Source organism: Pyrus communis, chromosome 15, assembly GCF_041283825.1.
Source record: "Pyrus communis isolate YQ-2024b chromosome 15, ASM4128382v1, whole genome shotgun sequence".
NCBI classification, from domain to species: Eukaryota; Viridiplantae; Streptophyta; class Magnoliopsida; order Rosales; family Rosaceae; genus Pyrus; species Pyrus communis.
The window spans coordinates 667,595-695,587 of record NC_142579.1 but is presented as its reverse complement, the minus strand read 5'-3'; the positions used below and the strand labels follow the sequence as shown (position 1 = coordinate 695,587).

Genomic DNA, 27,993 nt, shown 5'->3' with positions numbered 1-27,993 from the left:
CTTTATATCTTTAATTTTGTTAATTGGTGTGTTCCACTCAACTGTCCATCATTTTAATTTTGGAATTTGATCCAAAATTCTAAATAAATTCAAATGAAAATTTTAATTCAAACGGATTGACCAAAGTGGCGAGGAAAGGGTCACGAATTTGATTTTCTTCCGTGTAAATGAAAGAAAAACATCAATTAAAATGCTTTAACTCTCCCTTAGCCCAAAAATTCAAATCATTTATTTGATGAAGAATGCCATCAAACCAAAACTTTGTGGAAGGGGCAAAGTGAAGAAAATATCCAAAGGTTTGTAAAAGTTGATTTGATTCTAAGGATGTCAGTCAAACAGGTCGGACGTGTTGGAATGTCAACCCAATCCTAAACAGCCTTTCACAATTCGGGTTTGATGGGCAAAAGTTCATTCAAGTTTAACCAGGTTTGGGTTCACTCGGGTTTTCAGGTCTACCCATCATTTGGGTTCAAACGCGAGTTCGTGTCAATTAAATCAAACTAATCTAATGGCAATCCATAGGGAGGGGGTGCAAAGAACACTCTTAAAATGCAACTATCACTCTTCAATCCTGCACGACTTTTTCCTTGCATTTTTCAACATTTTTTCGTTAATCCTGCAAATTTTTTCTTTCAATCATCGTAGACGTTTAATACCGATCATCTAACAGGCCTAATTCCAGTTTCTCCGTAGACAAAGATTCAAGTAGGCAATATTTTACAAGTTTCTGAAGGATCCACACGACAGTTCGGTCAACACAGTTCCACTGCCTTAGGATTTTATAACAGATTTGATACTAGGAATGGTATGACTAACCACAACAATTGCTGTTCTGCTGAATTGGCTGGCCCTTCATTTCTACAGTTCCGCTCGAATTGTTAGCAGTTGGTTGGTTTCCCATTCTGCAAAATTTTAAACGAAAAAACAATTACGAAGATAAGAGTTTACAAGCAAGTAAAACCACAATTTAGTATCTGTCCACAAAATTAAACAGTAACAAAAACAAAATAAAGTGCTATTCCGTAAGATTCTTTTTTAATACCTCTTCTTCTTTTAGGTGTAGTTTAAAGAAGAAATATATCACAGATTCTGACAGATATTTTACGGTTATCATTGGAGCAATTATTAGGTTAAAGGAGTTTAGAATTATAGCATGGAAGAGTTGATTAGTGGTTTTACTTTTTCTTTATCTCGGCAGCCATGGTTAAGAAAGCCTGCTCAACATTGATCGAGTCTTTAGCACTTGTCTCAAGGAAAGGGATCCCAAGCTCGTCAGCAAACGCCTATGGTGCATCATTACAAACAAGATAGAAAAGTTAAGCCACAGCAAGAAATTATTAACAAATCATTGTTATTTATAGACAGCTTGATAGACAAAGATTGTATGTTCATCAATGGAAAATCACTTTCTCTGACTCCACATTCATGGGAATCATTCAGAACGTCATTAGGAGCATTTCACCTTCCCGGAAGCTCAAACCTCGAACACCCACTCTACTAATGCAAAGCACTTTGAGGTACACTTCTTAATGTCAAAAAGAATTTATATTGCAGCACTATAATATGCAATAAAAATAACCATACTTGTAACTGGAAATAAGAGGTAAATAAACATGCAAATTAAGCAACATGCAAACACGCCCACAGTTTTAACAGTTTTATGGAACGGGTTTGATGCTTTTAGTGGACTGAGCATATCAACTGCCCAAAAGTGTGGTGAAGAAAATAAGCATTTAAAGTAAACTGATTAATTGTTCACGCAACTAAACTACAACATTTACCTTAGCAGTTTGTGTGTCAACAACCTTGTTCTCAACTAAATCACATTTATTACCAACCAGAAGCTTGCACACGCTGTCATTTGCATATCTGTCAATCTCATTAAGCCACTGCTTCACATTATTGAAGCTCTCCATCTCGGTAACATCATACACAATCTGGATGAATTCCAGTAGAATTAAGACTCTTTCATTTATGGTAAAGAATGAAACCACACATTACATTCTAATGTAATATGAAAAAGTCATGCATAGTTAATGTTTCAGAATAGCTTTAAAAAAAAACTCGCTTTCATTAACTACCGACTTTAACATAGAAATGAAAGAAAGATGGTTAAGGTAATATTAAGCGTTTTGATTTAAAGAAAGTAAAATATATACAAAGGGTCAATAATCTACATCAAATTTATAACATTCTCAGCTAACTTCATCATGCAGGTTTGATCAATTGCAGCAAATCATGTGCATCCATCCCAGTTAAGGGTTTCTAGTTCCAGGGGCTCAAGATCTATTCTTACCAATAATTTTCCTCAACCCCGCTAACCCCCAAGGCACAAAAGAAAATACAAAAAGCAAGTAAACAATCTTACAATTATCCCATGTGCTCCTCGGTAGTAACTGCTTGTTATAGTCCTGAACCGCTCCTGTCCAGCAGTATCCCACTAAATAACAGAAAAGATGAATATGTTAATTTCCTACCGAATGTTGATTAATCAACAAGCAAGAGCAATTGAACAACCTATTCAGTTTTCCATGAGGGATCATAAATAACATTTCGAATAAATATCCTGTCTATCAATTTAATACTTCTACTGATCTGCCTAGGTAAGACTTGGTGAACTGGACTTACAACTATTCTCTCATGCAAGAAACATACAATTTTGCAGTTGTTTCGGAACAAAATTTCTGTTAAGTTGAAATTGTTCATCAAGAATGACACTACAGAAAAGGCATGCAAATAGATAGCCAATAATGTTCATTTACATCAGAAGCTTATCAAATTTTGGAGAACAATTTAACCAAAAGTCCAATATACACACAAAAATAAGATAACACCAATTGATTCAAAACCCATAATAGACCCATAACAAAAAAAAAATTATTTTAGTCAAACTTAAACATACATGCTAAATCGGTTATGGTGAGATAGAATTGGTTAAGGTGGTTTGGACATGTGAACCGAAGACATATAGATGCTACGGTTAGAAGATATGATTATGAGACAAAGGCTCAGGACAGGAGGGGCAGAGGAAGACCTAGGAAGAGGAGCTAACAGAAGACTTGACGCAAAACCAAGCGCATTAGCATTCTAAGATTCATACAGTCGACCCCAGTTAGTAGGAGAAGGCTTTGTTGTTGTTGTTATACATGCAGAACTCACTGGCCCCAACAAGTAATTTCATTTAATAGAAAAAGAAAAACGAAAGCAACCGCTACTCACAATCTGCAGCTTGACTGTCTTGCCATCCAGCTCCACTGTTCTGATTTTCTGAAAATAATAAGCAAACGTCAACAAATAAACAAAAACAACAAAGCAATTATACAAATATAAATATATACATATACACATATACACACATATACATATACTCACAAAATCAACTCCAATGGTGCTTATGTAGCTGTCTACATAGGAATCATCCTGAAAGCAAAAATAAAAGGCAGCAAAAGGCATTAATTTGAGTACCAATTACAGAAAAATTAACCTCAAAACCCTAAAATTTATTTCTAAATAAGCACAACATTAATTTTTAAACATAAAGGAGAAAAGAGAATTGACTGACAGCGAATCTGAGAAGCAAGCAAGATTTTCCAACGGACGAGTCCCCAATTAGCAAAAGCTTGAACAAATAATCGCTAAAAAAAAAACCCAAAAAATGCACAGAAAATCGGTAAGATAAAATTCAGGCACGTGATAAAAATTGACAGAAATGGGAAGTTTGGGGGAGAAGGAAAATAGCGCTTACTATTCGTTGCTCATGATTGAGAGTCGGCAAATTGAAATCGAAAATGATGGGGGAAGATTTTTGGGGTTTAAAAGACACAAGGAACCCAAGGGGCTCTTTTGTCTTTGTATTGTTCTCTACTTCCTTCCTTACCTCACGCGTCAAATCCTTGACACTCCAAAAGCTTTTCCCGCGGCCCCACTTTAAAGTTCATCATTTTTTACCTCTGTTTTTTTTTTTGTAGTTTTAACGAAAAACTTACAGTTCATTTTAATGAAAAATTACATTTTTACACTAAAAAATCAAACATGGTACTATTTGTGTTACCTTTTATTTTGTCCTTATCGTTAAAACTCAAAGTTTTTAAGTCATTTTCATTAGTTTTTCTTTATTTTTTTCTTCCGACCCTGGAATAGGTAGGTTACAGTAATTTACCACCAGTTATCTTAAAAAAAAAAAAAAAAAAAAAAAAACTAAATAGAAAATGATGATATTTTGAGTTTTTTGTTGAAAAATTTTAGTTTTGCATTTTTTTAGTATAATGATTTTTTTTTACATGTAAATCACAAATATTTAGTTTGATATCACATTATTAAGGCATATCTATTATTTAATTGGAAGTTATCGCATAAAATTTAAGTTTGCATTGGATCAACGTATGAATTTATTGTTTGATAATAAGACTACCATTAGTATCTTTTGTAATTCAGTTTAACATGATTGTACAAATTATGTAGAGGAGGACTTGTGATTATAATTGAGGTATTCATCTCCACATGATTTACAAAGATTTTTAAACTCATTTGATTAGACAAACAAAGTTAACATGTTAAACAATGGAAGTGCTAGTATGACTTTGCTTGTCTAATCAAATGAGTTCTATAAATCTTAACCATTGGCACGATCCGAGATCTATATGCTTTAGTTTGGGGTTTACCAAAAAAGCAAGTTTAGTGGCTCCTACTCAATCCAGATTCCTTGGTTGCAAATCTGCTCAAGCAAAATATCATCAGAAATATGATTTGCCAGTTGCCACAATATGTGTGCTAATGTGCAGAAAATGAAGATTGATTGTGAAGGAAGCTGCTTGTTTTGTAATGAACGGTCGCAAACAACCGATGATGTGTTTGCGCGATTGCTCACTGGCTGTCGGAGTTTGGAGGGCTAGAGGGATGTTCGTGAGGGACTATGTGACAAGCTTAGCCTGGAGTTGCCTAGGCACAGCTTTGCATTCGCTCTTATGATTCTATGGAAGGCAAGAAACTCTTTTTTGTACCAAGGGTACTGCTGCCGCTGGAGATCTTCGTAAGTGCAGAAGATAGGTTGATTAAATATCTACACCAAGGATTGACTAATAATAATGTAGTTCAAATTCATCTTTGGTGAGAATCGAAGTACTAAGTGGCCTTAGTTCCCTTGTTCTCTTACATTGATAGTTTTCTATCTTTTATATAAGTCTTTTCTTTGGCAAGAAAAGAAGATAATAGTTCACCAAAATCAATTATTTTTTTCTATTAAATTATCTAAAAAATGGGCAACTTCCAAAAGAAAAAAAAAAAAAAAATTAAAGGTCTTTAAAGTTAGTGGGCTTTTATCACTCTTAAATTTGATAGCCCATAAAGATGTTAATTGAATAAATGAGACGTCCAAAACTTCAACGTAGAAGGAAAAAAAAAATGAAAGTGTCAGCGTCTCTTTCAACTTCCTCACGAGAAAGCCGTTGTAGCCCTGCAATTCCTTCACCTCCTCCATGGATGGATTTTGAATTGACTAACATTATTTGACAAAATAATTGCCTTGGTGTAGCCTATATAGTCTTAGGGGTAGATCTCTCCCCCCTGCCGAAACATTTGGAGGGTCCCCGGAGGACCTTCATGGACGTTTTTCCAGCTTTCGGGTGGTCCTGGGACCACCTTGGTCCCTCTATGGATCCACCCCTGCTCACACCCGATAAGAGCAAGACTATTTAGAAACGAGTATGGAGAAAACCTAGCCAACAGAATGAATTGTAAATCTAGTGAATTAACAGTAAGGAAACTTGCACTACAAGTTAACTGACTTTTAATAAACTGATCGTGATTCTTTTCTATGCTTATGCTTTGCTTGTTAAAGATTTCAACTTATAAATACGTACATATATGGTAAACAATGAGTTCTAAGCTCATCGGCCTAAGAACCGGTGTCGAATCCTCGAAAAGGGGTACGATCGATGTCTCCAAGTAGATTAGCATGGACGTGAAGCAAGTTGATTGACCATAACTTTGGTTTTTCATCATTGTCTTCCAAACCTCAGGCCAAATCAAGCAGGATATTCATTAATATTGTGAAGGATTACGTACAAAGAGGATACGGTGTTTTAAGGTGGCCAAATCATTGTCCTCCCTCGCACATTGTTTTTAACGAGTGAGCCGTCTTATTTGGTTAAATCTCAACCTTTGCGTTTTGTGTTTTAATGCGCACAATAGTATCATCTAGATTTAAGGCGAAGTTGGTCCGAAGTGGTGGCCTGCTGCTTGATCTGTTTGTTAGAGCAAAAGGACTTGGCCAAATCACTGTTCATTAAAAAATCAAGGTCCAATAACATATTTAAATGAAAAACGACATTGACACAAATGATTGGAATTTGAAACGTAAGGGATGACATACTAAATTAAAAGTATATTGCAGAGAGAAATTATAAAATTATGAACACTTCAAGGATAGAAGAGTGGATTACTTGCGACGAAAACTTGTCCATTCTAATTCTTCTTAAATAGGATTAGATGGAATGAATTTTCTTCATAGCTAATTCTCTTCTAATCCCTTCCAAATGAAAAGAAATTCACTCCCTCCTTTAAATATCTTGAAATTTGATCATCTCCAATTCAATCCAATTATGTGTATTAAACAAGCCCATAGGCTGACAAGGCATGGCTTGATGGCAGCACAAGATCTCATATGGTTCGAGGAGCCTCTGAACTTAATTGTTGATCTTCTTTAAGAGGATATTCAAACTATGTAATTATAGTGTGACATATTTTCTTTCTTTCAATCGAGTTGAAATTCTGACAATATTTTTTTTCAATACTCACCTTAAAAAACCGTATCCTCTTTGTACGTAATCTTTCACAATATTAATGAATATCCTACTTCTCTAAAAAAACAAACATTGGCAAAATTCAATGATTGAAGTTGACATGAGATCATGATTCATGACACAAAGCTTATCTATAAGAGCAACTGTATGGTATGAGTTCACCACCACAGATGTTTCGATTCAATAATATCTTGTCATATAAAGTAAAACTTACACATAATTATTCGACCAAAACGCTACGACGATGAACCAATTCTTTCTCTTCTCTCACAAACCATGGACATTGTGCACATAATCGAAATTTTTTTCAAAGTGCCCGGTATTTAAGTGGGCACTCCAATTGTCTTAATACAGGTGGAGAACCACAAAAAAAAAAATATAATTTCCTCCACTTATATAAGGACATGTGGAGAACCACAAAAAAAAATATATAATTTCCTCCACTCATATAAGGACATGTGGAGTACCGCTTGAATACCTAGAACTTAGAAAAATCTCTCCACATAATCTAAGGAAAAAATAAGGGGAAATTGGGATTACTAGCCCAGTTACAGACCAACCAACAGAAAATAGCCTAGCTTCAATTAGTTCTCTTTGATGAAAATACTCTTCATTTAAAACCTACTTTTGAAATTGAGTATGTGAAGTTAAAAGAATCCCATATCAGTGGAAGGATAAATCTTGCAAAGGCTTATAAGAGGTTGGACTGCACCCCATATTGCCAATCAATTTTATGGTGGAATCTCAACTTCTTCATGGTATCAGAGTAGGTCCACGTGTGAAGCCCAACGGCAACACGAGCTCCACATCATTTGTTTCGTGTTGTCCACGTATTTGACTTGAAAATTAGCCACATATTAAATGACGTGTGAGAATGTGGACGTAAAAGAGTCTCACATTTTACCTTCACATTAATGAAAGAATAAACCTTGCAAAGATTATAAAACGTTGAACTGATCTCCATATTACAAATTAACTTTATAATAAAACCTCTTCTTCAAAATCATATGGAGGAGATCTCTGAGAGTCATAATTTCAGATATGCCGACCCTTCTCTCTCAACCTCTCCGTCGACTCCTTTTGCTCCCACGCTGCACTCTCTAGCTAAAATCACAAATCCTAACAGAGCATTTGGAAGAACATGTTAAGGAATCTGTTCGGAAGAACATGTTAAGGAATCTGTTCGGAATAACATATTAAGGAATCTGTTCGGAAGAACATGTGCCAAAGTAGTTGCGTGGATGTCTCGATGCTTTATTCTCCTTCCACTCAGAAAATGATAGTGCTAATAAGTGGTGTCATTGAATTAAAAATGTTGTATTTGACATTGATTTTGTTAATTTAAATATATTTGGTTTTCTCCATTGATATCATTTTCGTAGATATTGTGTCCCTTTGGTGATACTATTTTCATCAATTGGATCTATATCTCATTGATACACGATCTACATTATTTATCTCATGTTCGATATTGTGTTGTCGTAGTATGTCGACATCGATTTCAATATTTCATCGAGATAGTGTCAATATTTCTTCGATATGATGTTCATATGACATTGATATTTTACCAACAACAAAGCACAAGCACATCAACGAAATATTAATGCCATCTCAAATGGCATATCGATAAAATATACGATGACTCAAAATATTTTGTTAACAACTCAGAGTAAGCACAAGCACACATAAGTGATAAAAATTGGGTTTACCTTCTATACACTCTTGTTAATTTTGTTCCTTGATCTTTGGGTTTTTCCATTAGCACATCACATATTGTTGAATGCACCCCTCATAAAATATTACTTATACACTTTAATACAAAAAGACTATTTAGACCCCATAAGATTATGAATACACCTCAAAATCATTTTTAGTGTATATTATTTTCTTCAAGCTCTCGAAGCCACTTTCACCCGCTGTTGAACTCAACGATACAATTCATTGCAATGTCATTTATCAAATATCAGTTTGTCTTTATAATATTTCATTCGATTGGCAAAAATCTCTTCAAAGAAAATTGAACCAGTTTGCTTTTGATATGGTGGAGTTTGCTATTGCCTGTTGAGCGTGTACAAAAAACAAATATTGAAAACCTCATGAAGAAACTTAGGGCAACTTGTCAAATTATTTCTCCTTACTCAAGCCAATAGAAGAAATAGTCTTTCAATGTGATGGCTTGATGATGAATTGATGATGAACACTTCCGAAATTATCTTGAACAACCTTTTGAATTCACTTGCTAAGATTGCAATGGCTCTATTCTATTTTTTTGTAGAACTTGGTTTGCATTCGATGCTTTTGATCCAATTTCTTCAAATATGAAATCTAAAATCCCTAATTGACAAAAAACTAAACACTCAATTGACATAAACCCAGATGTTGATGAAGAGTTTGAGCGTTAGGTGTCTTATTATTGTGTATGTTGGTTGTGAGGGTAATATTGGAAAAAATGTAGGGTGTATTAAGATAAATTTTAGTTTAAAAAGTAAAGGTGGGTTTTATTAAGTATGTGGGGTATAGTTCAATTTATTTAATTAAAATGCCAGAAATTAAAAATGGTATGTGAAAGATAAAAATAAATGTGTGAATATCACTACCCTTAAAAATTAAGAGCAATTTAACTTGTAATTTCGTCGAAAAAAAGAAATTGATTTTTTTTTTTTTTTTTTTTTTTTTTTTTTTTTTTTTTGAGAAAAAGAAATTGAATTTTAACAAGATTCGTTGTAAAGAGCTATTAAACTCAATTTTCCAAAATAAGCCTAATCTCAGAACCTGCCTCGTGGCCCAGTTAAAGTCCGAGTCCCCAAAGCCCTAATTTACTCCTCAGTCCTCATCTTCTTCCTAAGCTCTCCTTTCCTTCTCCTCCTTCCTTCTTCCGCTTTTATCACATCGTTATCGTCCCCAAAGAAGCAGAAACCCTAATCTCTCCCCTGGCTTTTCGTCTAGCTCGAGAAAACGCGCGCAAACTTTCATGTAATGCCCTGCCCTGTTCAATCTTGAACCGGAGGTATATTTCTCACTGGTTTTTTTCTTCTAATTTTTTCGGTTTCAAATATTTTTATTTGAGTTTTACTCGAGCTTATCGATCTATGCATTCTGTGATTGAATAGTAAATATTTGTTCTTTACAAATTGCTCATGTCGAATTAATTTACTGATTTTTTTTTTCTCGATGACTTAATTTACTGATCAGAATGAATAGGGGTTAAAGTGAAGATTTTTATTTTTATTTGGAAAATTTGAGTTTCTGAACGCAACTGCTACAATTTCCGATTAAATTTGATGTTTTAGTTTTTAGTATCTATTTGTTAAGATGGAATTTGGATTTCTCTGATTCTTTGATTTGGTTAGTGTAAGTGCATACATGTGAATATGTACGTATGCATGTATGCACAGTATTTAAATACCGATATTGATGGAAATATCGATATGCAAATTTGTGGAAATATAGATGGATATATCGATATCAATATGGGTTGCAAAAGATGGAAATTTACTTAAAAACGTTTGAAATTTAAAATGAAATTCGAGGAATGTCAAACACAACATATAAGTGTTTCTCCGAGATTTAACTGATGTTGGAAATATCTACGAAATCTGTCGATTTTGGCCGAAATTGAAGAATTTCTCCAATATGGATGAAGTTTAGATTCCACTCCCTTTCAGTTCTTCCTCTGATTTTTTGAAACATCAACCATATCGAAGAACTTTTAAACACTGTGTATGTATGTAGTGGTGATGTGTACGTATGTAGTGGTGATAACTGGTTTTTATCTAGCTGAAATTTACCTTCGAATTATGTGAATAACCAGTGCGGACTTGCTTGGCTTTTAATCCTCTATAATAATAATAATTCTTTGCTTTTTTTTTTTTTTTTAAAATTGTGCTACAACCATATTGCCTTTTCATTCACTCAAAGGGGTTAATTTTAATTTGGATGTTTTACTTGCATTTTTATTTGAGGTAATAATGCCCTTGGAACGCTGGTTTGCTTATGTAAAACATTTCACTTTTTGCAGTTTCTGTAAGATTACTGAAATGGCAGCTGAAGGTGGTGGGAGGAGCTTCGCCAGGAGAGACCACCTCCTTGAGATTGAGACAAAGGTTCGAAGCTGGTGGGAAGAGAAGGATGTTTTCAGAGCTGAATCTTGTGAAAAGCCTCCCGAACCTGGGGAGAAGTTCTTTGGAAACTTTCCATTTCCGTACATGAATGGTTTTTTGCATCTTGGACATGCATTCTCACTCTCCAAGCTAGAGTTTGCTGCAGCTTACCATAGGTTAAGAGGTGCCAATGTGCTTTTGCCATTTGCTTTCCATTGCACTGGCATGCCTATCAAAGCGTCGGCTGATAAACTTGCGAGAGAGATTCAACTGTTTGGCGACCCTCCAGTTTTTCCAAAAGAAGTGGAACAGGGGAGTCAGGAAGTTGAAGCAGAAACAGAAGGTGCAAATAGTGGAGCACCTCCAGATAAGTTCAAGGGAAAGAAGTCAAAGGCTGCATCAAAATCAGGTGGACAAGCATACCAATGGGAAATCATGCGTAGTTTTGGCCTCTCCGATAGCGAGATATCCAAATTCCAAAATCCATACAACTGGTTGACATTCTTTCCTCCATTGGCAGTGAAAGACCTCAAGGCTTTTGGATTGGGATGTGATTGGAGGCGGTCATTTATTACTACAGACATGAACCCAGTTTTTGATGCCTTTGTGAGGTGGCAGGTGAGGAAATTAAAATCCATGGGCAAGATTGTGAAAGATGTCCGTTACACAATTTACTCTCCATTGGATGGGCAGCCATGTGCAGATCATGATAGGGCAAGTGGCGAAGGTGTTCAGCCCCAGGAATACATCCTCATCAAAATGGAGGTGGTTGCACCTTTCCCATCTAAACTGAAAGTGTTGGAGGGAAGGAAAGTGTTCCTTGCTGCAGCAACACTGAGACCTGAGACCATGTATGGACAAACAAATGCATGGGTATTGCCTGATGGGAAATATGGAGCCTTTGAAATCAATGAAACAGAGGTACTTATTCTAACGCAGAGAGCAGCACTTAATCTTGCCTATCAGAAGTATTCTAGGGTCCCAGAGAAACCTACTTGTTTGGTGGAGCTCACGGGCCGTGATTTGATTGGCCTTCCATTGAAGTCACCACGTGCAATCAATCAGATTATTTACACTCTTCCTATGTTGACTGTCCTGACAGACAAAGGTACTGGGATTGTGACCAGTGTGCCTGCTGATTCTCCTGATGATTATATGGCCTTACATGATTTAAAAGCCAAACCCGCTCTTAGAGCAAAATATGGCGTGAAGGATGAGTGGGTCATGCCCTTTGAGATTATTCCAATTATCAATATTCCTGAATTTGGAAATAAAGCTGCGGAAAAGGTCTGTGCAGATCTAAAAATCAAGAGCCAGAATGAGAAAGAGAAGCTAGCAGAAGCCAAGAGGCTGACTTACCTGAAAGGATTCACTGAAGGAACACTTATTGTGGGTGAATTCGAAGGATGGAAAGTCCAGGAGGCAAAACCGTTGATAAGGAGCAAGCTCATAGAGGCAAATGAAGCAATTGTATATAGTGAACCTGAGAAGCGGGTGGTGTCACGATCAGGTGATGAATGTGTTGTGGCTCTCACAGATCAATGGTATATCACATATGGGGAACCCGAATGGAAAAAACTGGCTGAGGAGTGCTTGTCCAGCATGAATTTGTATCATGACGAGACAAGACATGGATTTGAACACACATTGGGTTGGTTGAATCAATGGGCTTGTTCACGATCTTTTGGGCTTGGGACTCGTATTCCCTGGGATGAAGAGTTCTTAGTTGAGTCGTTATCTGATTCAACTATTTACATGGCTTATTACACTATTGCTCACATTTTACACAATGGAGACATGTATGGTTCCAGCAAATCTGTAATTAAACCTGAACAAATGACTGATGAGGTCTGGGAGTATATTTTCTGTGATGGCCCATATCCTGAATCATCTGACATCTCGTCATCCATTCTTAATAAGATGAAGCAGGAATTTGAGTATTGGTATCCTTTTGATCTTCGAGTGTCTGGCAAGGATCTAATCCAAAATCATTTAACCTTCTGCATTTACAACCACACGGCAATTATGCGCAAGAAGCACTGGCCTCGTGGGTTTAGATGCAATGGGCACATCATGTTAAATGCTGAGAAGATGTCTAAGTCTACAGGGAACTTTAGGACCATTCGCCAGGCAATTGAGGAATTTTCTGCTGATGCCACGCGATTCTCATTGGCTGATGCTGGAGATGGTGTTGATGATGCAAATTTCGTATTTGAGACTGCAAATGCTGCTATTCTAAAGCTAACTAAAGAGATCGCATGGATGGAAGAAGTTTTAGCTGCAGAATCCTCTTTGAGAATAGGTCCTCCTTCTACTTATGCTGACAGGGTCTTTTTGAATGAGATAAATATTGCTGTGAACAGGACTGAGCAGAATTACCGGGATTACATGTTCCGAGATGCGCTCAAGACTGGGTTTTACGATCTTCAGGCTTCTAGGGATGAGTACAGGCTTTCATGTGGTTCTGGGGGCATGAACCATGAATTGCTGTGGCGTTTTATGGATGTGCAGACACGTCTCATTACCCCAATCTGTCCGCACTATGCCGAATATGTATGGAGGGAACTTTTAAAGAAGGAAGGGTTTGTGGTTAATGCAGGATGGCCTGTGGCTGATTCTCCAGATCTGATCCTCCAGAGTGCCAACAAGTATTTGCAACATTCCATTGTTGTTATGAGGAAGCTTCTTGAAAAGCAAACTTCAGGCTCAACAAAAGCCAATAAGAAGGGTCCTCCAGTTAAAACCTCGATGGAAACCAAAAGGTTGATTGGTTTGATATATGTAAATGAGCAGTTCGATGGATGGAAGGCGGAGTGTTTGAGGATACTACAAAGTAACTTTGACCGAGATACTCGCACTTTTGCTTCAGACAAGGTAATTCTGGAGGCTTTGCAAAGAAGTTCAATTGGTCAGAGTAAAGATTTTAGACAAACCCAAAAGCTTTGTATGCCTTTTTTGAGGTTCAAAAAGGATGAGGCGGTTACTCTTGGGGTCCATGCCTTAGACTTGAAGCTACCATTTGGAGAGATTGAGGTCCTTCAAGAGAACTTGGACTTAATTAAGAGACAAGTGAAGGTGGACACTAAGGGACAAGTCGAGCTTGAAGAAGTAGAAGTTCTGTCTGGTACCGACCCTGATGCTCTTGCTAAAGCTGGTTCACTTGTTAAATTAATAGAGCAGAATCCGCCATCCCCTGGAAGCCCAACTGCCATCTTCTTGACCCGGTAATTATAAACTTGCTGATACATATTTGCAGTTTACATAAATGACTTTCAACTCATTCATAATTTATTTCACACATTTGCAAATTACAACACACATTGAAAACCAAAGTGTACTTTATTTTTTCAGTTATAATTTTACAATCATTATTTAGTGCTGCACTTGTTTGCTGGTCGATGGAGGGGAAAATTACTTTATATAAGATAAACCCTCTACTGGAGGTGAGGATTTAATTGTTTCTTACCCCACCCCGTAATCTCACAAACCAGATTGGAAGAACCAATAATAAAAATAACAAAAACTGTTTACAGATCTTTGATGTGCCACATTGTGTGCTATCTTGAGGCAATTTTGTTTTGGGGTTTGAGGCATGTTATGTGTCACGTTGGTGTAGATATGTTTTATTAACTTTTTTAGCGAAAATTTGTAATGTGTCGCATCATGTTGCACTGGTATATATATGTTATTAATGAAATAAGGCTTGTTCATCATTTGTTAGGTGTGTCTAAATGAGTTTGTGTTTGAAGTATAATGTCAATTTTGGTAATAGTTCGATTTTATGTTGTGCAATGTTCAACTCGAGTCTGGATGCAATGTTTTGTTTTTTAGGGTTTTGAGACTAATCATTGCATCCTTGGTGTTATTCATTAGTATGCATACTTGGTTTCTTCATTGCAAGATTTTGGTTGATTACGAGCAAACTCCTCTTCTTTTTGCTGATATTGATAGTAAGGGCGTCAGTCCCTGTGGAGATCAACCTTGCTTGAGCCATTTGCACTACAATTACATTGTTCTCTTGCAAGTATTTCTATGTGATAAAACCCTGGCTTTGCAGATGGCTAAAATCATATCACTATACCCAAATTATGTATTCTGATTCTACAGCCTTATCTCATTTCTATTTCATCTCTTGTATATCAATAGGTCATAACTCCGCTCTCAAACGTTGGCAATGAAAAATTAAGCCGGCTTGGAAGGTGATCCTTCTATACTTTGCTTGACAAGGAACTAGAGTGATTGCAGAAAGGCTTTCTGCAGTCAAAGCATATGTGGAGTTTTAAGTTACGTGTTGCTGAGAGAATTGCTTGCAGTGAAGATAACACATGTCAGACTTCTCCAATGATAAACTGGGGGAGGTTTTTTTGGGAGTGGCGCCTTGTATTTGAATTTTTGAATATCGGAGTTTAGTTTTGTGTTACTGTTCAGCATGTTGTAGACTTACATTATATCTTCAACAGATGGATATAACTTTTGCTTTAAAATTATTTCGGACCACCATATCGATGGTTTAATTGTTGCGTCCAGTCCAGTATATATTTGCAATTATATTCAGTTCATTCCCAGGGTGTAGGAATCTTTTTTCTGTTGAGAGGAAAGTGTGTTTTTTGGTCATTCAAATTTAACATCCTGTGAATCTGATCCAAGCTGGTTTTGCAAAGAACCGTCTGAGACCTTGGAGTCGGTGTTTTAAGGTGTGACACTGTCAAAGCACTCCTCAGTCTGAGTTCCAGAACTGGGCAGGTAGACAACAGGCACTCAAGAAACTTGTTCGGTCGCATCAATGTCCCGGAAATTACATATCAATGGAACTAGTGAAGCGCATCGACAAAACTTCGCCCTTCCTGGTCGTTTTCTAGTTCTTGTTTGACGCCCGTGAAGCAGGCGTAATTACCAACTTCGAAGTTAATATCATCGAAGTTGACCGCCGCGTGCTAGTAGTTGCCGTTTCTCTTAGCGACAACCGGCAATACAATGATTCTGTCCATCAAGTTCTACTCACCGTTAATCTATTGTAGTCATTGATATTGATACTCCTTGCAATTCTCACAAATATATTTTTCTTTTTAATTATAGAAAGTTTGGAGTACAAAATGAGAATTTTAGAGTACCAATAACAATTTCCTCCTTGTAATAGATGAATATTGGTTTCGTAACAGGTTATATACCTGTGGAAAATTGAACTGAAATCTCTAGTGTAAAAATAAACTGAAATAACGGTTTAGGGTTAAGGAAACACTTAACTTGGACAACAAGAAAACTCAATTCTATTTTCTTCTTTTTCGAACAATGGTTCGTTTCATCGTTTGTGTTTTTTGTGCCTTTCACTTCCGCTGCTACGCTTGTGCTGCTCGTGTCTTTCGTGCCTTTCACTCTGTCGCATACGCTTGTGCTTGTTATGTCGTTTGTTCCTATCACTTTCACTTTCATCAGACTCAGAACTAGCACTCTCATGTTCATCTTCATCTGACGCTTGATTTTGTTCTTGCAATATGAGCCGGGGCATCTGCTTCAAGTACTCGCGCAGGTTCTCAGTGACGCCGCCCAGCCCAATGGATGTGAAAAAGTTAATGGCAAAGCGGGTGTTCTTGGGATTATCCTTTGGGAAAATAGAATCATAACAGCCCTGCATCTGCATTGCAGGATCATTGAGTCGCTCATTCAGCAATCGAATGCCAAGATGCTGTGACAATTCCTGGAAAAGGAACTTGAGGAAAATCCGAGAAGATGAAGTGGTGTCCTCTTCCGTCAGGCGTATATAGGCCAGCACATGCCAGGGGAGGGCGTCTGAGCTGAGTAAATGCGCAAAAAACTTCGCAACATTACGTAGGCTATTTGTTTCAAGACGGTGGATCATGGAATACTGCTGCACAAAGCACTTCTCGAAGTTTTGTTGGTAGACTTTGTTGATCAAGCAGAACCTCTGCCCCAAGAGACCATAATAGCGGCTGTAGGTTCTCTCCTGACTGCAGCATTCCAGAAGCATGATGCATACTTCCATCTCTTGGCCAGGCTCAAGCTTAATCTCCATCAGCTTATGTCCCACCTCCTCGAAACATAAACCCGACATGCTTGTAAGATAGATTGTTCTTCGAAGATTTACGAGATTAGTCTGTGTCTGGTCACTTATTTCCATCCGCTGCTGCTCATCCTCTTCCTCTTCCTCTTCATCATCCTCACTATCCGAAACTGCATCAACTGCATCATAAGTACTGGCTTCTTTATCTTCAGACTCGTCACCGAGAATGGTTTTCTTGAGTTCTATGTACCGCTTTTCGCTCTCGAGGTAATCAGGATCGGGCTGAAAGAGATCAAGGCTAGTCTGTGGATCAATCTCATCTCGAAGAGAAATCTCATGCGTCAACTGATCTTCTTGCTCTACTAAGTCCAGCTCGGGAAGAAAAGCCGGGTGACCCTGAAACTTGGCCCGTTGCTTAGCGAACAAGTTTTCGATCAAATACAGAACTCTTCTCTCTGTCTCCCTGGTAAAGAATTCCACGAAAGCGCTCAAAGATAAAATAGAGGCCTTTAGGCGAAAGGTCCCGAAGCATTGATCCACATTCAGTCACAAAGACAACGGCAACTTCAACCTTGAAGTCTGTAGGATTGTCCAACAGAAAAGTGAGCAATTCCAAAGCTATAATCTCGTGAGCCACCTGCTGGTTCACCAGATGCGCTATGAACTTCGCGGCGGCTAGTAGCCGAAGCTTGTCTTTTCGATCAAAAGCTCTCTGAAATCGTAGCTGAGGCTTGTCTTTTAGATCAAAAGCTCTCTGAAATTGTAAGACGAGTCTTCCCAATAAAAGCTGACCAACCTCAGGAAACTTTGTGTTGACAACAGCTACCAATGCTGCAAGCACATTAGTGAACCAGGGCGACGCCGTCTGCGTTTTCATGCAGGATTGGCAGAATAGACCACGTCCGCGAATCAGATTCTCGGCCAAAATTTCCGGGATTATATACTTGATGTTGGTGACATTCAACTTGTTGACAAGGCCGTTGATACTCTTTCTGAGGGCGTCCCACGTCAACCGCTGATACTCAACGCTTCTCTTATCCTCGACTTGTTTCATCATACGGGACAACTTGAATGGGGGCATGTAAACTCCATGAGTTTCATCATCGTGTTCCAAATAGTGAAGACGTGAATTCGGCCCGCTGTTTTTACAGCCATCTTCGGTCGCCAGCCTCCTCTGACTCATAGAGATCGCCATTGCCGCCATAGTTTTGGTGCAGCTGCAAAAGATAAAACAACCCTATATTAACCCTAAATCCTTTTATATAGGAAGCAAATTTAAAATCGTCTACGAATTGGAATACTAGTAGGAATCGGAAAACTAATTAATAAGGAACTCGACCAAAAAAATAAATAATTAGAACAATTCCTTGTGGAAGAAGGAAAGAGAGAAAGTTATCTAAAATCCTAAAGTTTCTTAAAAATTAGGAAAACTATAAATTTATCTTTTCAGATTTTCACTTGGGTCCAATCTGTTGCATGAACTTTATCTCAAAATATTCTTTTACGATAAAATTTTCATTTGTGACCAAAACACGGTGGTACGTCATGTGTTTTTATATAAATGGTGGAAAATTTTAATTTTTAAGTCATTAACTTTTTAACACACATATCCCACCATTTTGTATAGAGATACGTAGTGTACCACTCCATGTTCCGATTACACTGAAAAATCTCTCTTCCATTACTATAATGTAAGACAAACATGAACCAAAAAAAAAAGAAAAAAAAGATGAAAATTAGACCGATAATTTACATTTTTCAATTGTATACATTCGATATTGTCACGTGCCGATCCCGAGATACATCCAAGATCGACGCATGGCGTCACCAATACTTGTACATGACATGACCAAAATGCAAATAATTTTTTTCTTTTGTTTCATGACTGCATTTAACCTTTGTTAGACCGCCTATGTACCGAAAGACAGAATCCAGCCATTCGAAATTCCCTATTCAATCTAATTTTGTCTTTCTAATAAGAAACCACAATTACCAATATCCACCAACCAATTCTATTCATTCACAGCCAAAGTTCCATAACCTTTATTTAGCAACCTAATCGATTACTACTAAAATTATTGAAAACGGGACTCGAATTTCCAAATTCGATGTCCGAAACCCACATGCACTGCCGTACATATTTTTATTTTATACACTAGGTTGGAGAGCAAAAGGCATTTTCAAAGTGCTAAATACTTTGGAGACAACCGAAGGGCCTGCCCGCCACGTAGTTTAAGCAATTTTTAAGGCCAACAAAACGACATAAAAAAAATAAGGAGATCAAAAGAAGCAGCAGACCTTGTTAATGAAGAAAGATGAACAGTTCCTGCCAACATTGCTTGGAGGCCTAAAACATCCAAGCAACAATGAGCCAGATAGAAGTTTACCTTTCCGATCGCAACCCATCTGTCATTATTCCATACTTGGAGCACACGGATCCTATAATTTTCCATGCTAATCCAAACGTGTAATCTAACCTGCAGAGTTGCCAAAAGGGAGCCTGTACCCTTCACATATCGATAGTAACTTTTTGTAAAACAACATCGTCTTGAATCAGGATAGACGATATCTAAGCCACATTAAGGATTCCTTGAGAGAAAGGGAGAGGAGGGCGGAGTTATTCAACAGAAATAACATAAATAATGATTTAAGACAACGATCCTAATATTTGTATTCTAGTACGGACAAGGCTCTTTATCTTACTTTTGCATTCTAGGAAGAACTGGAGATTTTCCTTATTATAGCCTCACTGCATAAACATCCATTATTCGTAAAATTTCTGGATAAATGAATTTATGAGTTAAAACTCTTGGAAAGAATAAGAGCAAGAGGTTTCCAACAGCTTCTGAATGACCTAGAAAACCAGTGAGAGAGGAGGCTACCAGGCAAAAATAGCGTGGCCTGGAATATGGTACACCAAACTGTAACAGACGCAATATGAACTCCTGCAGAACCAAATTTGTTCTTCCCAATATCTCTATCATTTTTGTATGCTTATCAGATGTCTGCAGCCAGGAGATAAAACAAAGGAATTGGAACAAAATCAAATCAATATTTTACCTACAATTAAGGTAAAACTTTCAAGAATTGACCTCAAATCCGACAACATTTTCCACAATTAACACCATTGGAGGTCGAGATGTGTGTGGTATCAACTCAATAATGTTGAGAAATGAAAATGCCTGAGCATCGCCGGATTGCTTCTGGAGACCTATCCATAAGTAACTAGTGAAAATCTGTTTAAGCCGTTGCCATACATCTGTAAAGACGAAAATGATGAAAACTAACACTGTCGAGTGTAAGGTTGGCCAGGAGGAGAAAGAAGCCATGCATCCGCCCCAATACGGTCGAGATCAGCAGCAGTAAGGCTCTGAATATTACCCTGTACAGACAAGAATATTCAAATTTCAGTGCAAGATGAGCTCAGGTAGGTTTAGGAAACATCATGTCTGAGCAGTTGAAAAGCCAAACATCAAAAAGCAGCTCAAAATACCAAACACCGGAACAAATGGTACTAATCCAAAACTGACCCAATGCAGAACCAGTTGAAAAGCACTTTTAAACCAAAATATTCAAACAAAATGTAAAACATCCAAAACTAACAGCATCTAAGAGATTAAGCGCCTGTTTGGAACTGTTCATGGAATGACAAAAAGTAATTTTTTATAACCAAAAGTGCTTCCGCCTATTTTGGCAAAAAAAACTTAAATAAGTATTTTGGATCATAAAAGCGCCGGAAGCATTAAGCACTTTGCATTTCAATAACAATTTCAACAGATAAAAGCACTTCTACAGAAGCGCTTAAGAGCAGAATGATTCTTACAAAAGCAGTCTCAAGGATCCCTAAGTGCAAGAAACTCAAATTGGGTAGCCATATATATACAAACTTTTGATCCCCAAGTAATCAACAAACACCACAAATTTGTACTTAGGCTGTGCACACTGTATAAAAAGGACCTTGAATTTGGATAAAATTACAAAATTAAACTAAAAAAATGGGAAGAACCTGATAGGGACGGTGGCCGAAATTGTGCTGGTAAACGTCGTTGGCGGTGTCGTTGATGTCGAACGCTTCCACAACTTCGGCGTTCACTCCTGCCCTCATTAGCGAGTACGTCTGACAATCGCAAAGATGCAAACTTGAGCAAAAAGCGTTGAAGAAATAAAAAAACTGGAAAGCAAAAAGGGGTATTTTGGGTATTTGGGTTATCGTATTACCATGCCGCCAATGCCGCAGTAGAACTCGAGGACCCGCCATGTCAGACTCACACAAAATAAGTAATTCAATTCCTCATTTTGATGGAATTGGACTCCTTAATTGGAGGTTGTATTCCAATTCCAAGAGTATGGAGGAATCGGAATCCATTTTTCTTACCCATTATCCTTAAATATTTATGATAGTTTCACTTTTGTCGGCCATCACTTTACCTAGCAAAGACCTCTTGTGCTTGGTTATTTTTCACAATTTCTTGTTTTTTTTAATAAACACTAGCATATATATGCCCACATACAAAGTGTGCGTGTGAACATTTTTTTATTTGGTTTTTAAACAGAAGAAGAGAGGAAGAGAGTGAGAAAGAACGTGGGAGTGCGGATGCAAGGGAGAGACATTTTTTTTTAGGTTACATGTTGTTATGAAGCATCACTACAGCAGAGGTGTCATTGAACTAGGAAGTTGTGGTGGTCTGTTGCATGACAGAAGATCAAATTGCAAATATCTTCACCAAGGGACAAACTCATCTACCTAAAACAACTTCTGGGAGTGAAGCAGGAAAGCTTTAAGAGGGAGTATTAAAGTTAACCTATGTTATCTTTTTGCATGTCCATTTTGGTATTTTTGTAAGTCTTTGCATCTCCAAACTATTGCCACATGTATGGCTTAGATGTTTTGTAAAGAGCTGCCCTATAGTCTTAGCAGTTGTCCTATGTACTGGGAACAATTATCCAAAGGGGTGTGTTATCCACACACCCCTTTTTATTCTCATACACCTCTTGTTAATTTCTGTCCGTTGATCTTCTTTAATTTATCTAATCCGACAGTCGAAAACTAAAAAGGTGTGAGAGAAGTAAAAAAAAGTGTGTGGATATCACATCCCTTATCCAAATAAAAAACTCTTCATGTGAAAAAAAAACCTCCTTTGCTCTCAGTTTTCTTCTTTGGTGTTTATGTATTTTGTGACATCCCATATCGTCCAGGGAAGTGATCCTTATATGTATATTCCTATCCCTACCTAGCATGAGGCCTTTTGGGAGCTCACTGGCTTCGGGTTCCATGGGAACTCCGAAGTTAAGCGAGTAGCGCGCGAGAGCATTCCCAGGATGGGTGGCCCATCGAGAAGTTCTCCTGTGAGTTCCCGAAAACAAAACCGTGAGGGCGTGGTCGAGGCCCAAAGCGGACAATACTATCAGTTTTTATTTGAACCAAAAGATGTTCATTGAAATAATAAATCCAAAGATGCTACATAAGTGCTTATCATCCTCCCCACTTAGGTACACGTATTATCTAAGGTTTGACCTTGTTATTAATCACATCACATCTGAGTAGCTAGAAGTTTCACACAACAGTAAATACAACAAGGTGCAATGCTATGCATAACCAAAAGTGTGATCATGCAATAATTATTATAACATAGAACTGCAGTAAAGGAGCCATCACCCAAAACCTAGAGGATGAAGGCCTCACTGCCAAGCCCACTCGTCCCCACTGATATTCTCCTTAGTCTCGTTACGTCCTGAAGGGGTCAATAAAACAAAATGTGAGTGGACTAGTTTTATCACAATTATAAAATCCTCATTTAAACATAATAACCCTTGTTTTGAAAATATACATAGTGAAAAACTATATAATATAATACTACCATAATAGTAAAGTCTCATTCATCAATATCAATGAAAAACCATCAAGTTAGGTCCAGAAATTATATCTTCCTTCAATCAATCATGTTAGCATCCACTAACATAAGTATAGCAAGCAGGAAATATACTAGCATCAACTAGTTAATCTCAATACCGGTAATAATCATCAACCCTAGCGTCCACTAGAACAAATATAACCTGCAAAACAAATCTACGACTGAAGATAGCTATACGACAAATCACATGATGACCAAGTGGTGAAAATAGATCACAAATGATCTAAAGATATTATAAATATCGTCACTAGTCTCGTCAGCGACTAACATATTAATATGCATCCGCATATCAAGCATATGTAAGCGTGTGTGTGTGTGTGTATTAATGACTAATTATGATTAAGCATTGCTCTTTTTCAAATTTTAATCATTTGACATGGTGATTATTACCATGGTACAGTGGTCGTATGAGGTGGTGTCGACAACAATGTTGGTGCAAGTGTCACGTGGTAATTATTGGCAACATAGTGATATTCTAAGTATTGTCTTAAGTGGCTGCAATAGTAGTAGGGATGGTGATTATGGTGGAGACATGTTGATGGGGTGGTGGAGGAATGGGGGTGGGGCCGTGGTGATGATAGTGGTAGAGAAGCGAAAGGAAAGAGCTCTACAACAAGGAGGTATATACAGTCGTGCAAGGTTACTTATAGGACAAATTTGAGATATCTAACACTTAATTAGACACATATGAACTGTAGTGAAATATGATTGTTAAATTTGAATTAGGATTTGTAGTTATCTCGTTTGTAAAATAAGCATGTTAAGTTGAATCGAACTGAATCGCAGTATGTAACAACACCAATAGGGTCAACAGTGGGAAACGAACCTGTCAATTGAACATCACTGGTGTGGCACGCCATCTCAGCAGCCATGTTAGTCTGTAGCATTATATCTTGCATCTCTTTCCTGAAGTCTGTGTGGTGATGTATTACTCGTAATTTAGCTATGAAAAGATGAAGTTACGCTTTATGTTCTTTTGTGTGCCTTTTTACGTGGACTAGATTTTCCGTTAAGCGTACGAAACTTGGATTTGTCAAGGAATTCTGATTGATCCAGAATGGCTGTTAGAGTTTGTGACTAGAAGATTCTGTTAGGGATCTTCAATTCCAATATATCGAACTCATGTATCTTTTTTCTTTGGATAATGGGCAGTTTGTAATCAGGCTTTTGTTATATGCAGTTGTTAATATGAAATATAATCATTGTAATTACTCGATTACACAAACACAATTATTGGTACAGTGTATATGTGCAGAAATAGTTAAGAAAATTTGACAATGATAGCATAAAACTTTCCAAACATTGGCATAGTCAAATTAGTTAAAGCACTGTCTTTCCTCTCTACACTCAAGTTCAAATCCTCCTAGTTTTCGCTTGAATTATGGCATAAAACTTGTATACAATGTTATTTTGGAACTGTGAAAACCCAGAGCTCCAAGGCATGGTTAACAACAATGAGCCAAGAATACTCCAAAAACCAAATGAAAACCCTAGTCCGTAGCTCGGATGGAACCAACTATCTTCAAGTAAACGACCAATTCCTCCCTCTTTTTGATCACCCGATGAAACTGCACTTTCTACATGGTATATATTGGTATTCAGACCATCTTCCATCCTAATCGAATCTAGAATCAAGGATGAGAAAAATGATGAAGATATGAATTAAATATGTGACATCCCACATCGCTCAGGGGAGTGATCCTTATATGTATATTTCTATCCCTACCTAGCACGAGGCCTTTTGGGAGCTCATTGGCTTCGGGTTTCCGAAATTAAGCGAGTAGCGCACCTGAGCACTCCCAAGATGGGTGACCCATTGGGAAGTTCTCGTGTGAGTTCCCAGAAACAAAACCGTGAGGGTGTGGTCGGGGCCCAAAGGGGACAATATCGTGCTACGGTGGTGGAGTGGGCCCGGGAAGTGGTCCCCCTGGGTCGGGATGTGACAATTTGGTATCAGAGCCTAACCCTGGCCGCGTGTGTGCCGACGAGGACGTCGAGCCCCTAAAGGGGGTGGATTGTGACATCCCACATCACCCAGGGGTGTGATCCTTATATGTATATTCTGATCCCTATTTAGCACGAGGCCTTTTGGGAGCTCACTAGCTTCGGGTTCCATAGGAACTCCGAAGTTAAGCGAGAAAGGAGTTAGAGCAATCCCATGATGGGTGACCCACTGGGAAGTTGCTTTTAAGTTCCCAAAAACAAAACCGTGAGGGAATGGTAAGCCCAAAGCGGACAATATTGTGCTATGGTGGTGAAGCGGGCCCGGGAAGTGATCCGTCCCGGGCCGGGATGTGACAATTTGGTATCAGAGCCTAACCCTGGTTGTGGTGTGCCGACGAGGACGTTGGGCCCTTAAGGGGGTGGATTGTGACATCCCACATCGCCCAGGGGAATGATCCTTATATTTATATTCCAATCCCTACCTAGCACGAGACCTTTTGGGAGCTCACTGGCTTCGGGTTCCATGGGAACTCCGAAGTTAAGCGAGTAGCCTGCGAGAGCATTCCCAGGATGGGTGGCCCATCGAGAAGTTCTCGTGTGAGTTCCCAAAAACAAAACCGTGAGGGCGTTGTCGGGGCTCAAAGCGGATAATATCGTGATACGGAGAAGTTTGACCGTGGCGATGAAATTTAGGTCAGATCCAATACTATCATTTTTTTTTTCCTTTGAAGTATTAGTGGGATTTAATGTTATTTATTATTTTTGTTAGATGCTAATAATGAGTTCAGTTTAAGTTTGCAATTTTATATGAGCATATTGTTAAAATTGTTAGTATTTTCATGGAAGATTATGTTAATGGAGAATCCGGTTTATAATTTTCACACATGGTCTCTAATGTCTACTCACAATACTGTAAGCCATTATCATGACTTCTAAAAGTTGGAATCGGTCTGATCATTCTCAAAGTACTCAAAGTACCCCTTATTTCAATGTAATAGATTGTGGAATATATATACTTCTATCAGTAGAAGGTGACTTAAATAATTCACTAATGAAGTGCACAAGATGACCATTTGCATTTAACTACTCCCATTCGTAAGGAACTTGATTAGTTTTGGATGAGAAAAATAAACTTGGAATTTGGATAAATGTCAGAATTTGTAAATTGACTTGCACTAATTCCATTGTTTGAATTCATAAACATAGGAATTTAGAATTTCCGCGTGAAAAAAACCTTGGAAATTAGGACCTCCAATTCCCAAGTTTAAATTTCATGTAAGTAGGTGTCATTTCTCAATTTATATGATTGAGAGCTTAAAAATAACAAATTCCGTATTCAATTCCATTGTTCTCTTAGGTTAACCAAACAAGAAAATTCATAAATTCTAGAAAATAAAATCCCATCAATTCAATTTCCGTCATTTTACAATTCCTTATTAATCTTAAATTTCTTCGTCCAAACATAGTGTAAATGTATTCATATCGTCACTTATAGAATCTTAGTCTTCACTAATGTCATTGCATATAATTAGATAACATAATTCAGCATTCAACAATATAAAATCTTAGTCTCCACTTATATATCTGTTAATGGATACATGAGATTAGCTTGGCCAAGTAATTCATATGATTCCATGGTGAGGAATAGCTTGACTTACTATCTCAACTTGCGGCATTGGTTAGGTAATGCTCAACAATTGTATTTTCTTCCTACATTTGTTTATGGTGGATTGCCCTAGTCCTGGTGGATACACCTGCTGCTTTCCTTTTCACCGTGCCCTCTACTACAATCCCATCACCTCCCCTTTCCTGTGCTTCTGACATCGTTCTTTTTCTATGTAAGCTCTTAAACCTTTGTAGAACTCATACATGTTGTGGTGAGTTCAGTGTTTGGCTATCAATCACTTTCAATTTTTATTTACATATTATTCATTTCATTGTCTACCAATCTTCACATGTGATAAATAGTACAAGTTAATTTGTAGATTTTGTTCAAACTTTCTGAGATTTGATGTGTCTTCAAATTGTTTAAGTGGAGATCTGGAACCATGACTTCTGCCAATCCATAAAACCAGGTGGTGGGGGAAAGCCATTCAGGGAACTCCGACAGCTAATTAATAGAGACATTTTCCTTTAGAGATTAATTGACGACTTAAGATTCGTTAGAACTACACAGTTTGGCTATGGTAGAGTAAAATAGCGTGATTATCCGCATATATAGTGAGATTATCAATAGCATTATCTATCAAAACTTTTGTATGTAAATAGTGTAAAAAGTATGTACACATCAAAGTATTATCCTTTATGTATAAATAATACTAAATACAAAAAAATTTGTACGGTTTTCATTCCCGCATCACCGCACTGGCATCGTTTGCTAGTTACCATTAACACACGTAACTTAAAGTTTTTATATCCCTCATAGCAAAATTACCATTAATACAGCACCACACAGACACCAGGAAAAAGAGATGCAAGATATAATGTTACATATTAACATGGCAGCTGAGATGGCGTGCGACACCAGTGATGTTCATTTGACATGTTCTTTTCCCAATGTTGACACTGTTGGTGTTGCATACTTCAATTAAGTTCAATTCAAATTAGCATGCTTATTTTACAAATGAGATAACCACAAATCCTAACTCAATTGTGAAAATCATATTTCACTATATTTCAGATGTGTCGAATTGAGTGTTAGATATCGCAAACTTTGTCCAGCAAGTAACCTTGCACGACCAAATACACCTCCTTGTTGTGGAGCTCTTTCCCTTCACTTCTCTCTACCACTACCATCACCACGCCCCATCCCCATTCCTCCACCACCCCAATACCATGTTGCACACCACAATCAGCACCCCTACTATTGCAGCCACTTAAGACAACACCTATACTATCACCATCTTGATGACCATCACCACATGGCACTTGCACTAGCTTCGTTGGTGCCACCACGTCATATGACCACTTTGTCATGGTAATAATCACCAGTTCAAATAATGAAAATTTGAAAAACAGCAATGCTTATTTATAAATTAGTCGTTAAAATATCTATGACAATCCACAAATTCTATTAAACTTTCTAATAGAAGTCTCAAAAACTCCATTATAATCCAAATAGAATTCAGTAAAATTCCACATGGATCAAGCTCAAAATTCATATATTCATAATTCCGTAAAAATCCATCAAACTCTATATACGATACACCACCTAAGAT

General features: G+C 37.5%; 3 protein-coding genes across 4 annotated transcripts; 1 reads left to right on the top strand and 2 right to left on the bottom strand.

The window, feature by feature from the left end:
* Window positions 1-700: 700 nt before the first annotated feature.
* On the bottom strand, window positions 701-3,875 carry LOC137713403 (ras-related protein RABD1). Its single transcript, XM_068452700.2, has 8 exons — window positions 3,746-3,875; window positions 3,563-3,635; window positions 3,373-3,420; window positions 3,220-3,267; window positions 2,369-2,440; window positions 1,782-1,937; window positions 1,180-1,283; window positions 701-902 (listed from the first exon to the last, which is right to left on the bottom strand). Exons 1-8 carry the CDS (start codon window positions 3,757-3,759, stop codon window positions 812-814), a joined length of 606 nt encoding a protein of 201 aa, XP_068308801.1. The 5' UTR covers window positions 3,760-3,875; the 3' UTR covers window positions 701-811.
* A 5,666-nt stretch (window positions 3,876-9,541) lies between these two features.
* LOC137713414 (leucine--tRNA ligase, cytoplasmic) lies at window positions 9,542-15,414 on the top strand. Of its 2 annotated transcripts, XM_068452708.2 has the most exons (3): window positions 9,542-9,807; window positions 10,819-14,124; window positions 15,047-15,414. In XM_068452708.2, exons 2-3 carry the CDS (start codon window positions 10,838-10,840, stop codon window positions 15,051-15,053), a joined length of 3,294 nt encoding a protein of 1,097 aa, XP_068308809.1. In that variant the 5' UTR covers window positions 9,542-9,807; window positions 10,819-10,837; the 3' UTR covers window positions 15,054-15,414. The 2 variants fall into 2 exon arrangements, with proteins under 2 accessions (XP_068308809.1, XP_088541647.1); XM_088685521.1 differs by lacking the exon at window positions 15,047-15,414 and having other exon boundaries at window positions 9,580-9,807; window positions 10,819-14,128.
* Window positions 15,415-15,943: 529 nt separating this feature from the next.
* On the bottom strand, window positions 15,944-21,381 carry LOC137728279 (uncharacterized). The gene is given in 7 exon segments (XM_088685522.1): window positions 15,944-17,376; window positions 17,378-18,136; window positions 19,218-19,508; window positions 19,623-19,668; window positions 19,802-20,301; window positions 20,926-21,036; window positions 21,138-21,381. Coding segments are annotated over 3 exon segments (2,091 nt in total). The 5' UTR covers window positions 19,373-19,508; window positions 19,623-19,668; window positions 19,802-20,301; window positions 20,926-21,036; window positions 21,138-21,381; the 3' UTR covers window positions 15,944-16,199.
* Between the last annotated feature and the right edge of the window lie 6,612 nt (window positions 21,382-27,993).

Coding starts and splice junctions, on each gene's coding strand:
- LOC137713403 (XM_068452700.2), bottom strand. Junction 3,421..3,562: donor GCTTGCTTCTCAGATTCGCT/GTCAGTCAATTC, acceptor TTTTGCTTTCAG/GATGATTCCTATGTAGACAG. Junction 1,284..1,781: donor TTGACACACAAACTGCTAAG/GTAAATGTTGTA, acceptor GATGCACCATAG/GCGTTTGCTGACGAGCTTGG.
- LOC137713414 (XM_068452708.2), top strand. CDS start 10,838: ATGGCAGCTGAAGGTGGTGGGAGGAGCTTCGCCAGGAGAGACCACCTC.